At 42.3% G+C, this 24,304-nt stretch overlaps 1 protein-coding gene across 1 annotated transcript in view; it reads right to left on the bottom strand.

Annotated features, from left to right (window-relative positions):
• Positions 1–106: 106 nt before the first annotated feature.
• The window catches only part of LOC137887212 (clathrin coat assembly protein AP180), a 32,906-nt gene continuing 8,708 nt past the window's right edge, over positions 107–24,304 (bottom strand). The window contains exons 2-9 of the mRNA XM_068730030.1: positions 10,330–10,472; positions 7,658–7,733; positions 6,441–6,543; positions 5,840–5,933; positions 5,219–5,330; positions 4,053–4,159; positions 3,931–3,972; positions 107–172 (exon numbers count right to left, since the gene is read on the bottom strand). Of these exons, the coding sequence (XP_068586131.1) occupies positions 107–172; positions 3,931–3,972; positions 4,053–4,159; positions 5,219–5,330; positions 5,840–5,933; positions 6,441–6,543; positions 7,658–7,733; positions 10,330–10,472 (743 nt within the window). The remainder of the gene's footprint in view (positions 173–3,930; positions 3,973–4,052; positions 4,160–5,218; positions 5,331–5,839; positions 5,934–6,440; positions 6,544–7,657; positions 7,734–10,329; positions 10,473–24,304) is intronic.

The raw sequence follows: 24,304 nt of genomic DNA on the forward strand, positions 1-24,304 counted from the left end.
AGAAGCGTTAAACTGTATAATTAGGGGATCATTGAAGCTTCAGTTTTGTGTTACTGCTGGTAAACGATTCAAACAGGAAACAGCCTGCCGGTATGTATCGAGCTACTTACGGCTTCTTCCCCTCCAGCGTGTTAAGGTGGGTCTCCAGGGACTCCAGAAGACTTTCTGGGGCCTGTAGAATAATAAGGAGAGGTTGATACAACGGGGACGGACAGCTGATTACAACCCACAAGAAAAGACAGTGGACCGCACCAGTCAGATAGAAACGCTGAAGAACTGGGTCATGAGTTGATTGGCTATGCCTCCTCTTGGAATGAGAGTAACCTCTGCTGCACCTTCATCATACGGAGAGCTCATGCTCAGGTTGAGGTCACCTTCATCCTGAAAGATGATAGATGTCCCCCCCAGCTGGGGTGGGAGTCTTTATCTCGCTCGCGCTCATACTGCAGGTTGCATGGCCCGCAGGGCGCCCAATATATCCTGACAGATCATGCTCCTGCTGCTCTGATAATCATCTTCCTTGTGCAGTTTTTCAGAATAATCGAATCAACATCGACTTGACAGCACTTGACTCACAGACACCGACTCTATTCTCCAAGTCTCTCTGAACTTCAGTCCGTCACTGGTTGTCAGATGCATTGCTATTTTCGGTGTACATGCTACCCTCTCAGTGAAAGTTTCTTAAATTGTGTTTTCAACTTTAACTGTTATCCAGATGGTACTGAAATCTACGTGCCAAATGTAGAGCAACTGCTTTCTAATTACATAATTACAATTGGCCTTAAATTCACGAGTTGAAAATCCTGAAACTTTTTCTTCACTACCTGCAAACTATTTTATTCGTGTTGTTTTACTGTTTTACATCTTGTCTTTGCAAATTATTATATGCTTCTGTTTATGACAACGTAAACAAACCTTCAGAAGCCCAGACCAGGGCTGTTGGGTATCAATATTGTTTGAGTACCAACCAAATGTGTCCGTAGCATTGAGTATCCAAAATTCAAGTTGGGGGGATTAAACGGGGTACGAAAAAACAAATGACCATAAAAGAGCAGCAGAAAAGAAAACAGAATACGGTTTAATCTCAATGCTTATAGAGAAAACAATGTTCCAGCAAGTCACGATGCAAAGCTGCATGCTCGACCAGGCTAAATGGGACGTTATCACCTCCCGACATGCAGTAAAAAGGATAGTTTAACATCCTTAGGCTTATTAAGAGAGGTCAAAGCTAAAACAGTCACTAATTCACTTTCCTTAATACCATGCTCCTTTACCTGGATCTATCTATTTAAAGCTGTCTAGTCTATTATCCCTAAAACATTGAGAGACCAACGACGCAGAGAGGCTGATCATTTTTTTTGTTGTCTTGGCACTGACTAGGATGGGAAGACCATTAATCTTCCAGGGACTTTAAAGTGTCCTCACCAGCAAGAACCAAAAAGGCTGTTCTGCAGACAAAGGACGGATATCACAGCTCTATTACTGGACCTCTGAGCAAGTACAGGTGACTCTATAGATGCCAATGTATACTGTACGTTGCTGAATCATCTCCCTGTGGAAGCAACAAGCAACGGGCCTTCAGGCATATGTTTGAAATATGATCCGATGCGACGGACTCTGCCATCATTTGCAGAGTGTTTCCTACATCTGCTCACGCAAGTGTACATGACATAACACTTTTATAAAGTTAGTCGGATGGTAACATTATTCTGTCTCGTTTGTGCTGCTGTAAATCCTCCGGGAGGGGATAAGAGTAGAAATCGTTGGCCGTGAATGAGATTAATTCACTGTAGTTTGACGGATCTGGGAGATTGATAGAGTTTGCTCTCCTTGACGCATTAATCAAACTTTATCTCCCGTACAGTACCTCATTTTTAAAGACGGGACTCTAAGATATATAGGTTGGGTTGTGAAGATCAATGATGTTGTCCTGCTTAATTTATGGCATTTAATGTATGAGTATTACTTGAAACACTGGTGCACATTAGCTAGTAAGAAAAATGGTAGCATCATTGAGATAGGGTCACTGACCTGGTATTTATCATGCCATAACAGAGACATTGTGTACAATTTTGCCGTTAACCCGCTCAGCTTAATGCTAAGATCCAACCAACATGTCAATGGCATGATGTGCCTTTCTAGCAGAAGAATTTTTAATGGAAACATTTTGCTATTAACAGTGTCATAAACTGCTAAAAAGAAACTGTAATCCAATAAAAACATCAAGATTAGTTCCAACTAATATTGATAAGGCTAAAAAAAAAGCAAATATTACAAGATGTCAAGGCACAGAAACAACATCAGAGTGCAAAGTAGCTGCAAGACATTGAAACAGACAATAATATTTAAAAAACCTTTTCAAGAAAACCTCTTTATCTGTATGAAGTTACTGCTAGCAGGGGATTAGCTTTGCTAACAGTACCATTAACTGTTGAACTCACTAGATCAGTACAGAAGTAGTCCAGCACATAACTACCCATAAAACCACAAATACTTGTTTTCATGTTTAGTGTTTGTTCAGCAAACAAGATATAACATGTTAGTTTGTGAGTTTTGACGGAACCAGGCTAGCCATTTTCCTCTGTTTTTGGTGCTAAGCTAAGTTAATCACCTATTGGCTTTAGCTTCATATATGTATTATACATACACGTGAGTGGTATCAATCTTCTCAGCTAATTCCGGGCAAGAAAACACACAAGCATGTTTACAAAAATGTCAAAACCATATCTATCTGTTGGCCACAAATCCAGTCTGCTAACACAATACAGGCACGTAGCTTTGACTCAAGCTAATCTGGCAACACAAGCAAGTCCACAAGGTTTTACCAAAATCCATTGTCATGAATTGATGAATTTGATCGGTTCAGGAGATCCAACAATCCATCTCTATTTCAAGAACTCTACAATGCAAGTGTCGTACATTCAGCATGCTGTGGTTCTGTTTTAAACTATTAGCTCTCTGCGGCCCAACAAGGCTGAGTTCAATCAGACAGCGTTACAACATGCTTTTCATGCAAGTCGTCCGTACTGCCATGTCACCTTTCTATAGACGTTAGTTATAGCTATAGAGTTTCCACAGCAGAACACAGTTTAGACGCCTGGGACTCATTCAGGAACCAACAGGACAAATTAGGTTTCTCCTTCTGGGAATCACTTGTATTCAATGACCCAAAATTCAGGGAACAAAAAAGGTAAAACAATAACCTTTACAGTGACTTTATAGCTGTTATGGAAACTCTTCAGCGCAACTTGAGGATAACAATCTGCTGTGCCGCGATACAGTCGTTGAACTAAAACTATGTTTGGCTCAGAGATTTAGCAGCGGAAAACAGCCGCCTCAGCAGCATTGCTCAGCATATCGCAGCTTATCCAATCGGCTCTTCCAGTCACATCGTCCCACTTCATCGGAGCGCCCGATGTCTGTCTGCTGGGTGTGCACTCGCTGTGCAGTGTGCTTCAATTCAGTGCACTCAAAGAGAGTTGAACATGTTGGCCTTCCCTAAGCTGTCTGTTGACCAAAGCTATAGCTCTGCGCTCACTACTCACACTCTCAGTCTGAATGATCAATCTGCACCTCTGGAAGTGACAAGAGAAGGCGGGCACAGGGGCCGTCAATCACCAAAATAACCACAGCTCATTGGTTGCCCGGAGAATGGAAGTGCATGAGGCACAGTTTGGATATGTCTCCTTTTTACAAGGTAGTGTGGCGGTCAGTGAATGTCACGGATATTATTATCAATAATGGTGAACATAGCAGGAGAAAAAAAACAGATGGTAGCTTTAGACATTCCCACGACATGCGGTAGAGTTAGAAAAAACACAACACTGACATGCTCTGTTAGCATGTAGCCTTAAAAAAAACTGAAAGGACCCAGGAATAACAATTCACGGAAAATAATTAAATGTGAGGAAAAGCCTGAGTCTGACTTACCTGAGTGAGTTCCGGTATGTCATTTTTGTCTATTCCCACTTGCTGTAAAAGAAGAGTGACATTTCAGTGCAACAGTTGCCAAACAGTACAAGATTTAGCTGTTATTCAGTATTATAGGCTACCTCAGCAATTTTGAAGAATTCTGAAACCCGAGTCATTCGCGTCAGGAATCTTTTGTAGATCTCCAGCCCGTCTTTACACTGGCTTCTCTTCATCTGGAAAAACTTTTCTGGAAAACAGAGAAATGTCAAATGTGAGTCCTTATCTTCGTTAAATTAAAGAATAAGTCTGTGGGGTTATTCAATGTTTGTTCCTTCTGTCAACAAATCCCCTGAAACGTCCAAAAACCAACACCGCATTGATCCTAATAACACGTATTTTCTGTGTAGCCGAAGCCTGATATATGTTTCTCCTCTGTGCCATAGAGCGCCATTGTTTTCCATAAACTATTGAAAAACTATTGAACCACACTGTTGCACTGGGTGACATGTTCATGACTTCATTACTATGAACACACACACACACACACACACACACTGTAGGTCATTTTGAGTTGATCCCACACACACTGTGTTCTGCTGCTGTAAATACTCACTACAGCACCAGTTGGGTAACGTTCAAATACAGAGATCAGCTGTTTTAGACAATTACTTTTGAAATCCAACATTTTTTAAAAGATTTTCATCAGGGTAGGTTACTTGGAAAGTATTGAGAAATGTACTACTCAGTGATAGTTATTTTTTTTCTTCCCAATATTTGTTTAAAACAAAAAAATTACTTGATTTAAATAATCCAGTGATAATGTTTTTTAAAATTGCGATACCAGTAACAATGCCTGCACCCTTAAAGTGATACCAATACCAATAGAGTACTTCATTTGATATCTTGTTTCTCTACTTCATTCTACATCCGTCATATGAATGGAAGCATTCAGCGGCGTAATATGCCGCTACCATCACCACATGTGTTTTTACCAGACACCACAGGCGTGTAGCACAGCCGTACTTTCAGTCGTTTCGGTGACATGTGGGACACACTGAACTGCCAACTCAAATACGCAGCACCACACTCCTGCACCTCCGCTTCACCACACCACAGACCGTGTGGGTTGCAGCTGCTGCGGAATCGAGCCAATCACTCGACGCGTGAAATTGAAGAACGCATGTGGTGATTGGCTGCGGGCAAAACCATACCAATTGTCTTTTTTTTCTGGATATAAAAAAAGGATAGAATGCAGGCATCATATATCCGGAGAGGTTTCCAGCCCTGGAGAGGAGTGATTCCTTACCTAGCAGGTTAATGATGCCATCATTGTAGCAGGCATATAACTTTATCAGATCTTTGAAGAGTAGGAGAAAGCAGGCATTGATCACCCCATTGTTCAGTTCCTGTGCATGCACCTACGGACGGAAACAAAAGCCAGGAGGAACAGCGCGATTAGAATTTTGAAGATGAACAGATGGAACACAAAATAGCTTTTAAATGAGAACAAAGCTTAAAAAAAAAAAGCTGTCTTTAATAAAAAAAGGCAATGAAATTTTAGCAGAGGCAGATAATGTTACAGGTTGATAATGATTTAATGTATAAGAACAGTTTTATTCTATAGTCTGTCAAAAAGCCCTTCTATTTTGGTATATTGAAGGTATACAGAATAGAGAATTGTATATCACACAGTTTATATACGTGTTTCTTTCAACGATAGAAGACACAATTAAATTCAACCCTGTGAGAATGGTCCTCAATGTGAAAGGGCTGCTATAATTGGCATGTCTTCATAGATGCTGCTCCAGCACTAAGCTTTGTTAAATCCAGCAGGCATCTTTTTTTTTTTCTTCTCCACTGTGATTATCCCTCGGCAAATTCAGTAACCTTGTGTAGTGACTTTGTTCCCTAATAGCGAGTCACTCACTTCGAAATCCAGCAGCGCGTCGATCTGGCTCTGCAGTGTGGGCATTCCTTTCAACAGCTTCTCCACTGACATGGTCCTCATCACTCCGTCGGCTCTGAGACCGGAGGGAGACGGAAAGAAATAGCACATGTGTGAATTGAGCAGCAGCTCAGATTCATATACTGTCCGTCTGTCAACACATTGAATACCTGTGTATACCTGCCACACATCCTGTATTATCCACCAACGTGCCTGATCTCTATTCTGAAGTCTGCAGTTACATTTTTTCAGTGCCGGCTTATGTAGCCAGAGGGACCTTGTGTCTGCCAGCTAAACAGAGCCGTCCACTCTGCGAGCGTGAGCAATAACCCGCTCTGTAGTCACCTCTGCACTCAGTACACGCGGTATAGCCGTGCACTTGGCCCGACGCCGGGCTTGAGTCCATCCCACGCACTAATGGGACCCCAGTGGGATGTGTGTTATTCTGATAGATGTGGAGGGCAAGTAAGATGGGGGCATGTTCAGGCATGTTCATGTTTAAACTAACAAAAGTTAAAAAAAATCAATAATAATGCTGAAATAGTCATTGCAGCGCGGTGCGGTGAGAAATGAGAAACGGTACCCTTTCTTGACCCGGCCAAAGTCGAAAGCCATCTGCCTGTAGGCGAAGGCCTTCTCGTTGAGATAGCGGCTGTAGCGCCTGATGAATGTGGACATGTCGTAGCCTGAGGAAGAAAACACTCACACTTAAACACAGGAACAGTCAGTGCAGGGGATTAGTGGGCTCTTAGGCTTACATAAAGTCACACAAAAAATCAGAAAAAGTCAATTTAGGCAATTACAAAGTTTAAAAACGTCTTGGGTGCAATTGTAAAGAGTATTTAGCCTTCAGAGGTGCAAAGACTCCACCTGTGATAAATATATGGGAGTCATCTCTTCAACATTTTGGAAAATCTGCGTACTTATTTTTTGGTCTTGAGAGCTACATGAGAAGATTGACGCCATACTCGTGTCTGTACGCTAAGCATGGAGCAAAAGCTAGGAGCCGATTAGCTTAGCATAAAGATTAGAATTAGGAGGAAACGGCCAGCATGGCTCCGTCAAAAGGGAAAATATGCATACTGGCATCTCTAGAACTTGGTTTTGTTACTTAAAGTGTACCACAACCAAGGTACATCAAATTATAGAATCAGGCTAGCTGTTTCCCCGGGCTTCCAGTCTTCATGCTAAGCTAAACTAAGCTAAGCAAATTTCCTGGCTGTAACTTCATATTTAACAGACATATATGAAAGTGGCATCAATCCTTATCTAACTTTCTTGTCTGTATGCTAAATATGAAACCAGAGCCAGGATTCTGTTAGCTTAGCTTAAAGACTGGAGGCACGGGGAGACGGCTAGCAAGGCACTGTTGAAAAACAAAGGTAGTAATGGGTAACTTCTCGTCTAGCGCATGGCAAGAAAAAACAATTTCAACAATAAGGATACTCCATTCACCTTAGAGTGTCTAGGCCCTATAGACATTTAGTTGTCTAGGGCCTAGATAACTAAATGTCCATGACAACAGACTGTGAGCCCAGTGTTTATCACCATGGAGATGGGTTTAATTAAGGGGGAGAAAGGGATTAGGGGAGCTGGAATTGAAGGATGGATAGATTAGTGATTAGGCTGGTTATAACATTCAAGCTCATTCTTGCTGTCGCTTATTAAAACATGTGTTAAATGTATTAATTGTAAGTGGGAAACACAAAACATTAAATGGGGAATTCATTGACAAAGGAAAGGTCAGAAAGAAGGAGGGCTGGGTAAGTCAAAGACAGGGAGGAGAGAAACAAAACCCACCGTGGGAGCCGGTTTTGTCCAGGAAGTTGCTGAGGTTGAACAAGGTGTTTCTAGATGCCAGGAACTGCAGGAATCTCTGCAGGAGAGAACAAAGGCACAGGGTTTAGTTCTCCACCGGGCACTAAATGACAAACTCCAAAAAATTTGGCTCCAATTTAGGCTGAGGCAAAAAATAGCTTAGTTAGCATTCTTGATGAAACAGATTCAAGACGTCATGGTGTCTCACTAAAACACTGCGATGAATCTTTAATGGATAATACATAACGAAACTAAATTCAAAAATATACTTATTCATCAACTGAGAAATAACCAGGCATTACAACACACAGTTATGAATGAACACTATATATCCCAGCAGTCGTGGCGTGTTATATTTTCATGGTCATATTCAAACAGATGGCTCCATTTTAAATATAAAAGGGGAAGGTTTGTTTGACGTTCACAGCCATCTCAAAGGGGCTGTTCAGCGCTTTCAGCGCTAAACCTGTGAAAGTGCCTGCAGCAGAAAGTGGAATTAATATGAGAGGTGTGATTCTATACTAGTCCTTTCTCATCAGTGATTAGGGAGAAATCCAGCTTTAAAGGAGCAATGCTGTAGCTTCCGTGAGTGGGAGGGTGTGAATAATGAATTAGACACATGAAGGGGACCAGAGAATACAGCATAATAAAGACAAAACCGGCTCCCTCTGCAGCCCTGCAAGAACAGGCTTATCACAGTGACACGTGGACATAAATGCATACCACGCACGCACACACACACACACACACACACACACACACACACACACACACACACACACACACGCACACACACACACACACACACACCACTGCTGATGCTTATTCAGTGGCTGCATTTACACAAAACGGAGCATACTTGCATGAGGGAGGCTGAGAATGAAAAACCCTCCCTGGAGAGATGGTGTGCGCTACCACGATACCTCCCCTCCTCCCACTGTCTTCTTCACTTTCATTCTCTCTCTTCGGTCAATACGCACACTATCATCATTAGGGACACTACAACAGCAAAGCTCTGGCTTAAAAGCAAACAGGTCTCAGGAGACTGAAGACACATGCAGCACAGTGTACATACATCGCCTTGTCTAACGTAGTTTAAATCACACACTGTGATTCAAACTGTGTCCCCTTGAGCGTTTGTGTCCATATCAAAGAGAGCACAGACATGGGGAAAAAAATATCACTTCATCATGTTATTCACACACAAACTGAGCTTATTTGTGAAACGTGTGTGTGTGTGTGTGTGTGTGTGTGTGTGTGTGTGTGTGTGTGTGTCTGTCCCATAGTAGCTCATGGCACCACAATTGTTTCTGTATCGATTGCAGAGGTTAATTCTATTATCTTCACATCGCTAAATCTCTTCTGCTTTCCACCCAATGCATGCTGGGAAGGCGACCCCCTCACCCAATGGTTTTGACTCGGGATAAGTAGGCATTGAAGGTAAATTAATAACTAATGAGCTCGGGGTCGATCTCACAGCATTTCTCTCTGTCGTCTCAGTCTCCATCAGCTACAGCACACTCTCTCTGACTCTTTCCTGTTGCAGAATACTTCCTCCTTCTTTCTGCTGCATTGTCTATCTTTGTCTCTCTCTCTCTCTTTCTGTCTCTGTCTTATCATCTGCAATTCCGTGGCAGTTAGTTTCTTTGATGGGCTGTAAAGGAGCATCTGTTTATCTCTCTGCGTTTCCCCTTGGTGCCCATTCAGAGCTTTCTTCTGCTGTCAGGACATAAATTGGGTCAAGGGGTCAGCACCAGGAAGCAGGAGGCCAGTCCCTTTGCTAACTCCATGGCTGCTGCCGAGGTCAAAATTTACAACCATGCAGCAAACATAAAAAATGTAAAAGGCATTGTGCAGAGAGGACATTGGGGTGAAGTAAGGCCAGTCACTCGTAACATCGTGTTCTCTGTTTTCATTTGCATTAATTGATATTTGGCCACTTGAGGGCAGCGCGACAAGCTGCAGACACAGCACTGACATATTGTCACCTTGTATAATGTAGTTCTTAAGTAACAGCAAGCGGTTTACACAACCAGCAGACAGCGGAGCAACATCAGCATTCATTTGGAGGCGTGTCTTTCTCCACCTGGTGAATGTAGGTCCTGTTTTCCTCTATTTTGGTCTTTCCCAACTCCTAAAGATGTTGTCTGCATCCTCAGTTGCTGAATGCCGCTATAGTCGCTAACTGTTGTCTGCCGTTTGTTGCTAGGCAGGTAGCGTATATTACAAGACTCTGTCTGGAAATCACACTGACGAGAGTGCTGAGAATGAACCAATACAGTAGAGTTGTGGTCCATGAAACCAAAACTATGAACTGAAAGACGCTAAAACGTCTGAGGGGATCTGCAGAGTTGGGTGATAATTCTTTGTGGGTTAATCTTAGTTACAAATGGTCTTCATTCATTTTTGGTATATATCGATTAGTGCATTTTAAAGGCCGGAATAATAACTTTATTTCACATTGTCTGACAGCATTACTTCATTTAAAGCTCTCGACAAATGGATGCAGACATCCCATCATGGGGTAAAGTCCCTAGCTCAAGGCTATATCAATACTCACTCACTTCCCCTGACTGTATTTTATCAGACATTAAAACCAGCAACCAACAAAGGCACGTTTTCAGGGTGTGTGTAACGGTGCGTTGTCGCCTCACCTCGTTGCCAGTCACCATGAGGTGGTGTGTGGTGATCAGAGCCTTGAAAACCACCACCCAGCTGGCGTTGCCGACCCGCTCCATCAGCACGTCGGCCATCTGGGGGACGTTCACATTGGTCTCCTGGGTGGCCTGGATCAGGTCTGAGAAGCACCGAGGAGAGGAGAGACAGAAGGTCAGATGGTGGATATTAGCAGTGGGGAGAGACTCGGCACCGGTACAGCGTGTGCCCAATCCCTTTTTGATTCAAGCAATGACAGCAGATGGGCGAAGAAATGACAAACAGGAGTGGATGCGGTGCTACTGGGTGTGGGCTTTGCTGCATTTCACAGCCGCACTCTCTCGCATCCTAATTTTCAATGAGCAGCGTTTCCTCAAATGAGCAAAGCATATGAAAAACGCAATGAGATATTTCCACGTGTTCCGTATTAATCAACCCGTTCTAACCCGTCGCTCCAGTAATAAGGTGCTCAGTCTTTTGATATCTGTACTTTTTAGAAAGTTTAGAAACATCCGACAGCTTTTGCAGATGTAAACGTCCGTCTAAATGAGCCAATCCCTCGTATTTTGACATCAAATACATTTTTAGTAAGCAGCACACTTATTGCAAGCAGGAGGGGCTACTTTCTATCAACAGAGTTGCCTCTGGAGGCTGCCGTTTTCCCCATCTCATTGACATGTATTAAAATAAGTGCTTCACATTACACCACCATCGCCCGGTGTGAGTGAGTCACACTGACTACCGCTTCTCCCTGCAGTCAGTCATTGATACCAGCGCGAGGCAGAGGAAGAAGCGGAATATTCCACAGCGGAGAAAGTGTCGTGACCGAAAGGGAAGAAAGGATCGCAATGCGAATGAGACTGTTGAATCAGAATCAGCCACACAGACAGACGGTGGTCGATGAAGCGGTGCAGAGATAAGACCTGATGTAATACGGCACCATCTGCAGATTATTGACTCTATAAATCCATGTATTTCATTCTAGAAATGATGGATGAAAGGTAATATTGCTAATGAAACAATCTGCTAAAGCTACCTGCTCCGTGTTGTCATAATACAAGTGTCCTGTCAAACAATCTCTGGAAATACTAAGCTGCTTAAGCACTCTGCTATGTTATGAACTTCACTTTATGAGGGAAAATACCCAGTCAGTGGCCAGACAAAAGTATGAGCATGTAACTTAAATCTGCACTGATCAATATGTTTCACTATGTGTAACATGACGGGGTCACACCCCCGCAGGCATCTTTCACTTGACCCTGCAGTTCCCCTCAGTTAGCTCTTCTGAAGCCTTTTAGCATCTGTAAGCTCATTGTTTGGGTTTTTTACGGCCTTAACTGGTTCACCGCTCTCATCGGCGTAATTTCCAACCACAGTAGGCAGCCGCTCTCAGTGAAAAGAAACCGATGAAACCCCGCCAAACGACAGACAGACAAAGTTAGCGTTAGAGAAGGGATGTGTTTACAATTTGTAAAAGATCAGTGGTCATGCAGTTCGAAATATTTTTGAAAAAAGAAAGCAGCAGGAGGATGACTTCAGATGTTGAATAATGTCTTCTGGGCTTCTGAGGTTAATTGAATGAAATTGTGTCATGATATTTGAGTGGATGTTATCCAGAGATGGGGACAACACATATCCTGTGGTTGGTGAGGAGGCACTGACTGCTTGTCTAATTTTCTGAATTTTGTCAGTAAAAAAAAGGAGGGAAATTGATTGCATGCCTCGGGTGGATTGGAGCTCAGCAGCTACTGACACTGGAAGGGTTTGTTAGGGCGGGGCTACCTTGTGATTGACAGGTCGCTTCTTCGAAGTTGTCCGGTCTGGGAGTTGTCAGTGTTTTTGTCTCACAACTTTAAACTTTTCACAGTGTTTTCCCAGTCCATGAAAGTTAACCGTAACATTTTGGTCGCCTAAAAATGTGTTTTTCAGTGTTTTTCGGTTGTACTTAGCTCCTCCCACTCTTCTTGTTGCACAAAACCAAGATGGCGACGGCAGTCCGCAAACCAATGGGTGACTTCTCATATACAGTCTGTGGGTAACACCTAATAAATGAGACCACTCCGTAGTTGTGTGTAGTTTCAGCATCTGTCAGATGACAGTAAAGCCTTTGTGAAGACTTATCTATTCACTGGCAGATACACAAGCTGTCCTCCATGGTCAACCTCAGAGCATGTCTCCAGAGACAGTTTGAGGAATGACAGAAGTAGGTGTGTAGTGATGGACAGAGAGGGACAGAAATAAGGAGGGACAGAAATAATCATTTTAAAACGCCTTGATTCAGCCGAGCAGGGCAGACGCAGAGCAACGTCTGAAGCCCTGTGATTCATTAATGGTGTCATATCCATCCTGCGTGTTTACTGCCAGCAGACAGGCAGTCAGCTAAGAGGTGTCTATTGGATTTTCCTCCCTGGCTTAATATAGACTAAATGGCAATACACCTCACACCTAATACACTTTACACACGGCGCAGTCTGTCACTCGTTAGAATGACATGGAGTAATATCTGGTTAGTTTGATTAAGTGAGCTCAACTTATGAACGCATTGGACAAAAAACTGCACCTTGACAAAGTCTTTAAAATCATGACATCTGCCAAACATACCGTAAAGAGAAACATATGATACAGACAAAGCAACTACTAGTATAATACTAACTTTGTTCTACTTCAGAGGACAACATCGTAGTACTATATTTACCTGACAAAGAAATGTTACTGGTTGCAGATTCAGATTTGACTCACAAAATGTAATGATTAAAGTATGATGCAATATTATTCAATAAACGTTTCAGCATTATAAATTGAAAGCTCAACAGAAGTTAAGGAGATTTAAGCAGCCCACATTGTGCTGATAATGCCTCTCATTAAACTCTTTACTTGAAGTACAGATTTGAATGCAGGACTTTTACTGTCCAGTATTCATAGTTTTACTATCAATAGTTTTTACTTCAGAAAACAAGTTTTGAGTAGACCTTCTTCTTCTAAAACTGCCTTTACCAACATTCCCAGTTGGAGAAATTATGACAAGAAAAGCAAAATGGAATTCCCCTTAAATCACTCAATCCGCCCCTGAAAAACACAACCAAGTCGCTGTTACAGCAGAGGTAGCTTCCAAATAAGGGTATTATTTGCTTGTTTCGACATAACCACCACGGTCCTATTAAGTAGAGCATGGATTTAATTAGTGGCAGTGGTGTTATTAGTGTTATAAGTTATTATCAAGTCTTACAGCGGGGAAATACAGTCTTACTCACGGGGGGAAAACGGCGCCCGTTCGGAGAGCGTGGTTGGAGTGTGTGATGTTTGTTTATATTCCAGTCATTGTTATTTCTAACCCTCGTTAGACTTTTCTAATTTTGCGTGTGCTTTAGAATTTACTGAGCATGAAAGGGGGACTCTATTTCGTATCAATATACATTAAATACTGACCAGTGATTTTCATTCCAAAATGGTTAATTCATTTATTATGTTTCTATTACCATGACTACATCAAGTCCAATAGCTCAGGGTGGATGTGGAAAGGGAATGCGTGAATATTCCTGCAAAAATGTATTCAAGGTCACTTTGCTCTGACAGTCATGCTATGTGTCTGCTCGGGCTTTTGCTTCCTCCATCATGCTTTCATCATGCGGTAATAATTGCTGTGCACGTAGTAAGGCAGCATGTACACACACACACACACACACACACACACACACACACACACACACACACACACACACACACACACACACACATGCACGCAAACCCATGCGCGCACGCACAAAGTGAGAGGGATAATCCCTACCGGGCTGATGAGTCAGCAGCCTGCATCATCCTACACTTTTCATCTCTCCGTCTCCCGTCTGTCTCCTTCCCTGTCTGTCCGTCTGTGCGTCTCACTCTCCGCCTGTCTCTCTCTGTCTTTCCCACAGTGAGGGGGAGTGCTTTTGCCAGACTGTGAGACAATCTGCACAGTCACTATCATTTCAGATCTACATAGGTAGTTGACCTTTAATCTACTGTACATCATGTCTTAATAAGAGAACAATAAGAGATTGTAGCTGTAATTCGAGAGAAATTGCTTTTTTTTCTCTCTAATTATGTGCTGTTGCGCTGCGCTTGTCAATCAAACAGGGTTTCATACTAAGATGTCGCTCTTCTTCTTTGTCTGTTCAGCTATGGCGGCCATTGCCCCTCACGATTAACACCGCACACAGGAGGATCCTCTTGAGTGTTATGAACCGTATTGATAAAACATCTCACGACTCTATGAATCATTAATGCACCAAACGGTGAACTGATATCAGTTTGTTTGAAAATGCGCTGGATAAAGTCTGGAAGAAAGAAGGAGAAAGAGTCTCTGTTCTGATTGAGATGCTGAACAGCAGCTCAGCAGGAACTCCCGACTCACCCGTCTCTCCCCACCTTCCTTCTCCATTATTCATTCTGTGTGAGTGTGAGTACGAAGAGAGAGAGAGAGAGAGAGAGAGAGAGAGAGAGAGAGAGAGAGAGAGAGAGAGAGAGAGCAAGGCAGCTCGATATGTGCACTAGCACACACAGACAGTCACGCTGACTAACAATTACAGCACTCGCACGCTTGGATCGGTATTCTGTATGTTGCAACATACAGCGAATTTGTATCATAAAAATTGTACTGCCTGTCAGTACTGTACTATAGGAAGAGTAAACTGATCTTGATGTGCAAAATTTAGCAAATCTCAACCCTCCATATTTTCCAGGATTTGGTGATTCCAACTTGAAGCTGCACTCATCTGTGTTTTTATATTAACAATTCATGAAATGACTAAGTGTAATGTGACATAATTTGCTTGTAGTGATGAACCCACAGAGAATTAACCCCCAACTCTACAGTTCCCCTCATACTTATAAAGCGCTTTCAGCTAATTCTTTCGTTTTTTACGACCCATTTTTTAAAGTTTTTTTTTTACAGTTTTTTACTGTTTTGGTTCACTCTCACCAACATCTATTGCAGCAGCAGGCAGGACAAATCTGTAAAAAACCCACTGTACGCTCCCTGGCAAGGACCAAATGGCAGACAAAGTTAGCGACTAGCAGCTAGCATTTAGCACACACAGCTAGCATTTAGCACACACAGCTAGCATTTAGGTGGAGACCAAAACAGAGCTAAAAGAGTGAATGTTTGACCAGGCCTGACACACGACTCCAAATAAAATACTACCGTTACAACAAGCAGCTGTTTGCAATGCTGCCTGCAGGAACCTCAATTTTAATATTGAAGTTAAGTTGAGTAAGAGACATTAATACGATTGGTGCAAACAAATAAAATAGTAGAGAAGATTAACAACTTCAACAGGCCTCTACGCTGCACTTCACAATGTAGGAGATTTACGGGTGTTACAAATACTGTTGGATGACATTTTTGTGTCCTCAGTGACAGCAAACAGAACACGTCCTTCATAAAAAAAAAAAAGCCTGCAGACTTGTTTAGCTGTTGCGCAAGGTTATTCGTGCCATGAGGATTACAAGAGCCTCTACACGTTTTAACATCACATTCTTATACACAGCCGCGTACACTCGATCCAGCAAGAGGCCTTGTGCACACACACACACACACACATACACACACACACACACACACACATCCTGCCCTGCTCCAATTTACAAGCACAGCACCTGAGCCGTCATTGTGCAGTGCAGCGAGCAAAGAGAGGGGAACCATCGGTTTGACGTGTTCACCTCCTCTACAGTGTGTGTGTGTCTGTGTGTGTGTGTGTGTGTGTGTGTGTGTGTGTGTGTGTGTGTGTGTGTGTGTGTGTGTGTGTGAGATACAAGAGAAAAGGACACCTGTCTGAGGGGAAAGGCACTCGTTAACAGGCACACATGCAAACGTGTTGCGCACATCTACACAGAAAAAATAAACAGACACTTGCACTCCACGCTTCAGAATGCAACCACCTATGAGTCATAGGGGTCTGTTTGACGCAATGCATGCACAACATGCACCCTCATCTGTTTTGCATGAAATGTCCGGTGCAATTTTTCCCAAAACTGAAACGGTACAGCGCTACAAGCCATCACCGGGGGGGAAACAAGCAGCAATGAATAAATCCTTGAAAATATTTCCTATGTAGCCACAGTTTGTTATAGCTTATCACACCACACCAGAACACTGTTGTTTTATAAAGACGATTAACAACACACATAGGAGTTGCATTGAAGTGACATATGTGTTCGTAACAGTAAACATGGCCGGTGGGTTGGTGCTCTGCTTCTACTGTTTAGATCTCTGGAGAGCAGCTCTGTGTCGGCAGACGTCACTGAGCACGCATCAGGGATGCGGTGCCTTTTTTTTTATAGTGTTTTTTCTCGTTGCTGCGCTGCGAGGTGTAAAATATGCTGCTTATGTTTATTATAATGAAGGTGTTTGTCACTCACTGCAATCCTATGGCTCTTTATGTGTTTTTTAATTGCTTTCTGATTAGGTCTAGCGCAGCATGTATGAGACTGCAGACACGCAGATGGTACGTCTTAGTCATCCTTGGTTTTTGCTCTTTTTATCATATTATATCATATATCATATATATCATATTTACTGATAATAATAAAAACATAAAATAATGCTGGACTAATCCTTTAACAAAACCTTGCGTATTGAATATATGAACATTCAGCATAGCTGTATACTTTATAAAGATCAGTACTAGATGAAAAGTCATGCTGCTAGCGTGGCTAAAAACACATAAACACTATTGCACATGTGTCATTTGTTTCTTCAATGAACATGGGAACGGTAGTTTAGTTTGAGTCAATCCCACATGCACCGCCCTCACTGACTATTTTCCGCACCAGCCGATAATAGTCCACAACAAATGCACTCCTGTTGGAATTGATTTGACATTTGCAAAGAAAAATGCTGCGCACAAACAGCTGTTTTAAGAAATGCTTTGGTCTCTTTTAAAAATACATACTTGCGACCTGTTTCCAAAGATATCCTCAGTAGGAACCGATGGGTTCGGAGCCAAGTGCCAGAGAAGAGGGAAAGTATTGATTGACTCATGCATTGTTGATTTTTGTTGATTTCATTTATTGTTTCATTTGACAATAAGGAAATGATTGAACGATGCCAGACCTGTAAAGGCGTCCCTTCAGCAGGCTCACACAGTCGAGATCTTCTACTCTCACACTTTGGACTCATGCGCTCTATTGACCTCAGCAGTGTCAGATAACCGTCACTGAACACCGCATCAGGCTGCCCCGCAGCGCCTGCCATACCCAACTACACCCACCGGACAGGACTCTGATTTCAAACAGCAGCCTTTAACACATCAATAACTGTAAGTGATATCAAAGATACTGTGTGTGTGTGTGTGTGTGTGTGTGTGTGTGTGTGTGTGTGTGTAAGTGCGACTGAAGGCAAACTGCTAGGCGTGCACGCACTGCAGTACACGCATAAGCAAACGCAAGCCTGCGTGACGCACATGCAACATCCTCCTCATATTGTTCAAAGATAGATTTTTCTTTTTTAAATTGTACCTAAAAGCATCAAAGGGGGCATGTCAAGGTGGTTGCCTAGGCAACAGGCTCTCGTATTTTCAGTTCCATCAAGAATGCAGTAAAAGTGCTTTGAAAACATATTCACCGGTGCAAACTCCCAATGCAGCAAACTGATAGGGGTCACCCATTCAAAGCCGGATTTATGTGAGTCATAACAGCCTTAACACAGCTGGAAGATTCAACACTGAACTCAGCAACACATTCTTATAAATATTCAGTAACGCCTTTCACATACCTGAGCATTTACGTCATTTTCTATACTATTTTCTATATACACGTTTCATATAAATTGAGATTGATTAAGTGACTTGTAAACATGGAGATCGGTGTTTTCAGTAAGCGCTCTATCTATGTGTAAGAGTGCAGAGTGCAATGCCAAGCTGCATGAGTGATGCCTTGTTGAGCTACACGGACCATGAAAGCACGGTGCTTATTTATAGCTCCTCTCAGCCTCAAGCAACATACAGGGGGAGAGGAAGAAGAGGAAAAAATACCCAGAGTGCATTCTGTCCCAGCGTAGCGTACCACCAATGTGGTGTGGCAGCCAAACAAAGAGGAAGCTATTGGGATCCAGACACTGTGGAGGATGGAAGTGACATCTGAGGGGCGGGGGGGGGGAGGGGGGGGAACTGGCGTCCCACACAAGCTGCTGCTACTGCTGGTGGACACCGATAGCAGCGTTGTCCTCATATAGACATTTCAGTTCGAGCTCCTATATACAGTCTGTGTGAAGCTCATGGGAAGAAAATCCCCCGTTCGTTGGGTTTGTTTAAGATTAGAAAAGTGTCCAATTTGAATCTTTTCTATTAATTTTTACTGGACTAACTCATCAATCAATCAATAAATGGAACTGATATCAAAAGCTATGTGCGTGAGTACAACTGAAGGCAAACTGCCGAGCAAGCACACATGCACCAGCAACAAAACAACACTCAAACTCTTCATGTTTTTCAAAGACAGATACTGAAATGTACCAATAATGGAGACGTGGCAAGGTGGATTTTACTGGAATTGTAAGAGCTTCGCACATACAGATTCACACCAGCCAATTTGCAAGTTTTAGCTCGTTTTTGAATGCAGCCTATACATTTTTAGATTTGTGGATGTTTTTTTTCCTACCCTTCCTTTCCATAAGGTAGTGAAAAATGCAGAAGCAGATACATTAACCCTGACTTAAGTTATACGTGCTGTTGGTGCTCCATGCTGTTGTTTTCTCTCACATTAAAGAAGCTTGGTGTAGCTAGCGTAAGAGGGGGGAGACCGAAAGGTTTGTCAAAACTTAGCTAGTATAGCTAGCGCTTGTACTACCTGGCTTGGCCGTTGCTAGCCTAGCCTCTTGGACCCGAGCGCCCCCGCCGGTGGGGGCGGAGCATGCAGCCAAAAAATCCACTCATAACGTGCACTCATCAGTACGAATATAATGATGCCGCATACCTGCTCAAACGGCAGCTCCTGCACTACAAAGTCATCTCAGCTGTTTGTACACACTCCAAACACAACATATGACAAAGCTACGTATAATACCAAGTAACACAATTGATATAGCGCCACCTAGGCAGTCCTAATTGCCACATTTATGCCAATAACGTTTTGAAAAATGAATTCAATGCTAACACCCGTTAGCTCTGGAGATCGCTAGCGACTATATGGCAGAACGCCATTTTGTTACATTTCGCTACGACACAGCCGCGCAGTTTTACATACAAAACAAAGCCATCATCATAATCCGCATAATCGATCACATCATAAACCAGCTCCTTACTTTGAGATGTTCAGCAGCACAAAAAAAAATGAATCCGTTCATGTTTAGTATCTATCTGCGCAGCTCATCCTGGAATTCAGACGGTAAAATCCCATGGATGACAAACATTCAGAGAGGATCCAGGCTCTCAAAATGATGCCAAACTGCTGTATATGGATAGATTGAACACTATTAGTGATACAAGAAGTGAAATATATAATTATATAGTATATAAAATTACAATGAAACAGCTGGAACAAAATTACATTTTGGTTGACCTCGTTTGACCTCTCCGTACTAGATCAAGATGTACTAGATAAAGCTTCACTTTATCAAAGTAAAAATTAGTTTAGAGACCCTCAACATATAGTTCTATGATCTGGGAGAGCTGGAAAGCTCGTAGCTACATGATTTCTAATAAAGAAATATCCTGAAATTAGAATTTTCAATTTGTGCTGTGTGCCATCTTAATCTACTCTTAACCAGTAACATATATACTAATATTTACACATATCAACACATCTCACAAGTGTTAGGGTTATTTTACTACCAAAAGTATTAAAATAGCCCTTACAGTTGCAACGCTACACTCATTATCGTATGGGCATGCTATTTTTGAGCTGAGGGCCTAAAAATCGGTCTAGGGTACAGAAGGCTAGCTAATACTAGCTAGTCAGCTAACAGCTGTGTGTTCTCTGTATGGTAGCTGGATTCACCGGATGTAGTCTGCAGGTATAAGTCTGCCATTGGCTGCATATTTCATGCTGCCTTCTCCTCCTCTTCCGCTATCTATTATGCAAAGGCACCATCACTGCATCCCTGAGCTTCAGGTGTCGCTCTGTCGGACTGTTAAGCTAGCGAGTCGTGTTGGCATGCGATAAGATAAGCTAGAGAAAAGACAAATAAACAAACGTTTAAAACCACCCAGATATTCAATAAAAAAACACTTCCTATGAATACTCCAATTGTCCTACTAATTGCCTACAGCTTAATGTATGTACGTCGCTCTCAGACAAAGAAAAAAACATAACCAAATTGCAGCCACTCTTCTTTCTGAGCATCACTTGTCAAGCATCCTTTCCTGCGTGAGCTACATTATTTTCGTCCTCTCTAGCTCCCTTCATCTGTAAGCTGTCCTCCCATGGGGATGTGTATCCCCCCTGTCTGGAATAGCAAAACTCCTAGCGTGTGGCTTGTGTATTTCTGTTGTGTACAGATTCTGCTCCGAGGAGACGGAAACAGATATCACCCTGTATGCTGAACCAAATGAATCAGCCAAGACAAATTTTCTGGATGCTGGGCTTCTTTTTTTTTTTTTTTTTTTTTTTAAAGGGACTAATCTGTGTCTGTTTGGATGCTAAAATAAGCCGTAAAGAAGCACAGGAAGCTGCAGAACTATTAAAATCTTAAGATCATTTTTGTGGTATGAGATATGTCCATTTAACTTGACCCATTAAAAGGCAAAATATGGAATAAACTCCTGAGAACCTACTGAGAAGGTTCAAAACTATTAAAAGAGATCCAAAAGAAATTCACAGAGCTTCAGAGTCAGGTGCATAGATGAAGAAATGTTTGATCTGAGCTATTTCCAGGGGTGTCTAATGTTTGCATAAGTAATCAAATAATTGAAGTAAAAAAAGCCCCTCACTGTGCTGCAGGTCCAGAGGTCAGGCATTATTAGACCACTATCATACTACCGCTGTCAGAAATGGGTACCCCAGAACCAATGCTGTGTGGTAAACAAATGGATACATATTCCAGGTTTATCAGAAAGCACCTGCATGCCTAGCAGGACAATTAAGCTAAATGAAAAGCGACCGACCGCTCACTTACAACGTTCCCCAAACAGTGAAGGTCCAATCACGGTCCCTCTCAGAGAGGCTTTCAAACACCAAACGTTGTAAAACTACCTAAACGTCTCCGCAGGGTTCCTTGTATCTGGTGATTCAGTCAGTGGAGGAAAACTTTTTTTGTGACACTTTTTTTTATTGCGAGGCAGAACTGCAGCGGAGTAATGAAACAGCAGGAAAGCCGAGCTTCCCTGCATTATTGATATGCAGCCCGGGTGTAGACACGGCCCTTTAATGTTTGAGCTGCTGCTTACCTGCATACCAGGACACGGGACTGTTTACCTACATTTTATTCTGGGCAGGGCAAAGCAGCATCATTCTGCCCATTTTAAAAGTGCAATAAACCCCCCGCAGACACAGCTGCAGTGTAATATGAATGGTTTCGTCCTCTAGCAGGCTCGAGGGCGTCGCGACCTCCGAAGAACATCAGAGAAAAGAGCTGAGAGGCATGGGAAGAAGTGGGAGGTATTAAGAAAAGAGTAGCCAATCCATTTGAACCGGCTGCTCAGATTCAGGGTAGATAATGGTTTGATAGCAGCTGTTTGGGGGGTCCTTGTCCCAGCTCATTAATCTGGACACACACTGTTGGTAGGACAGTCCCCTTCCCACATAGTGTTTTACATTAGAGAGGCATTCTGGGTCTTTCATGGACACCCGCTGTGAGATCAGCACTGCGGTGCATGCTGAGCCCTTTCTACCAACCTCCTTTCGCTTTCCTCCGTTCGCTGCGACTCGCCATTAGGCAAGCGCCGCACAGAATCATCGTAAAGTAGTAAGGAGGAAGGAGAGACAGAGGTGAGGGAGAGAGTGGGCGAGGAAGAAAAAGGGAAACATAAGGGGACCAATTGAGGGAATAGAAAGAGAAGATGTTTCTTCTCTCCCGTTATTATGACTCATTCTTAAACTGTGTGCAACATGCATTTTTTTCTAGAGCAGTTGCAGGCAAATTCGTGAGATTTTTTTTCTTCTTTTTTTTGACAATATGGGGATACAGAAGACGCACGTTGCTTCTCACTGATATTAGGTTTGATTTTATGCTACGTAGTACAAGGTGCAGGACGGAATGATACTGCTACTTACACACAAACGAAACCAGAGAACAAAAAGAAAGCTGAAAGAGAATCAGTGAACATAAATATGCAATTCCAACAGGAAATGAAGACTACCCTGTTACGAACAGCAGCATGGATGTAACCCGGACTCACTCAAAGCAGTAGGTATAGAGGTCATAGAAGAAGAGAAGAGGAGATACACTAAAGAAACTACTACAAAAAGAAATATTTTGGATCTTCAAGTTAAGGGCCATTGTGAGTCCAGTCCTGAATGAAGAGCTGGACTATGTTCCATATCAATATATGAATATATGATAAGGAACTTGCTGAGAAATCATCTATAATGTACCATTATATATATATATATATATATATATATATATATATATATATATATATATATAATTATTATTTTTTGATATGAATGTCTTGGAAAATCCAAAGTTATGTATCATTTATGCTAGGCTTGCTAACATTAAAGACGTTGATGCTTTGTTAGAATTGACCTAATCATGCTGCACCTGTGTCAATTACCCAGTAGTACCCTGATTGCAAACACCTGGCAGCTTTTTTGGTTATGACTTATTGATAAGAAAGCTAAATACAAGTCTAACTCATCTCTTTTATCGACGAAATGACGTTAAATGGAGATCTTTAGCCAGTCAAGGCCTATTTTTGCTGATCTGCGTCAATAAACCCCAACTGAAATGTTGCTCCTTTCTGTGTTTCAACCCAGCGAGTTGTCATAAAAGGCGATGAAGACGTCCCGCTGCACACTGGAAACCTGTCCTAACACACAGGGTCGTAACTGTGAAGCAGCATGGAGGAATAACTAGCAGCAGTTCCAATGAATATATCCGCACTGACGCCGTTGGGTCGGCGACTGGAGGTGCATGAAAATTGTTTAACTTTTTTTTTTTTTTTCAGGCCTGCAAAAACAAACGTGAAAATTGTAGTTTAACTTCAATGTTTTATTCATGCTAGGAGTGAAGACAGGCTGTCTAAAGCTTCCTGTTGAAGTCTCCAGACTGACAATCCACGGACACGACAGCTTCAGCTGCTGTTGCCAGGAGACATTAAATCCTTTCCACACATCTCAATACCTGAAGCAAAAACACAATCTCAAAGCCCATCAACGACAAAAGGAGCTGCTAAAAATCAAAGAATATTCCTTGACTGCTATAACAAGTGTTTCTTTGTTAATTGATATTTCCAGTGGCAACAGCTACTGCAACTTTAAGCTAGGTGCTCACACAGCTAAGACCGTTCAGTTATGCAATTGTTTCTCGCAGAGATGGACGAGAAGGTTGATACAACCAGATTAGATAAGTGAGCTATAACGTGTTAATAAATATTGAGCCGTCAAGGTGCTGGTTGTGTTAGCATGGACGGAGCCAGGCCGCTAAATTAGCAATGCTGCTATGGCAAAGGCATGAACCGCCCATATCTGCCTCTGATTGGCTGGTACTCGTTGCCTTCTTTTGTAGGATTGGTTAGGTTCAGACATGAGAAGTGAGATTGGTTAGGGCTGGTTAGGTGAGCCAATCAGAGGCAAAGTTGAAAAAAAAAAGTATTGTAGCCAGGCTAGCCGTTTCCCTGTTTCCAGTCTTTATGCGAAGCTAAGCTAACCAGCTGTAGCTTCATATTTACCGTGCCTGTATGTTACGTACGTAAGCAGGGCTGGCTGATAATTCAATACGATAACTCATCATCTTTTGTGATGAAATCATACTCAGAGATATTGTGATACCCAATTGTGTCGTCTATATTGATAATACCAAACACACAGTAACGCAAATCTCTCAGAATAACTGAT

The sequence above is a fragment of the Cebidichthys violaceus genome, unplaced genomic scaffold (assembly GCF_023349555.1).
Source record: "Cebidichthys violaceus isolate CVI_PGR_0920_01 unplaced genomic scaffold, fCebVio1.0.p SCAF_49, whole genome shotgun sequence".
Lineage (NCBI taxonomy): Eukaryota > Metazoa > Chordata > Actinopteri > Perciformes > Stichaeidae > Cebidichthys > Cebidichthys violaceus.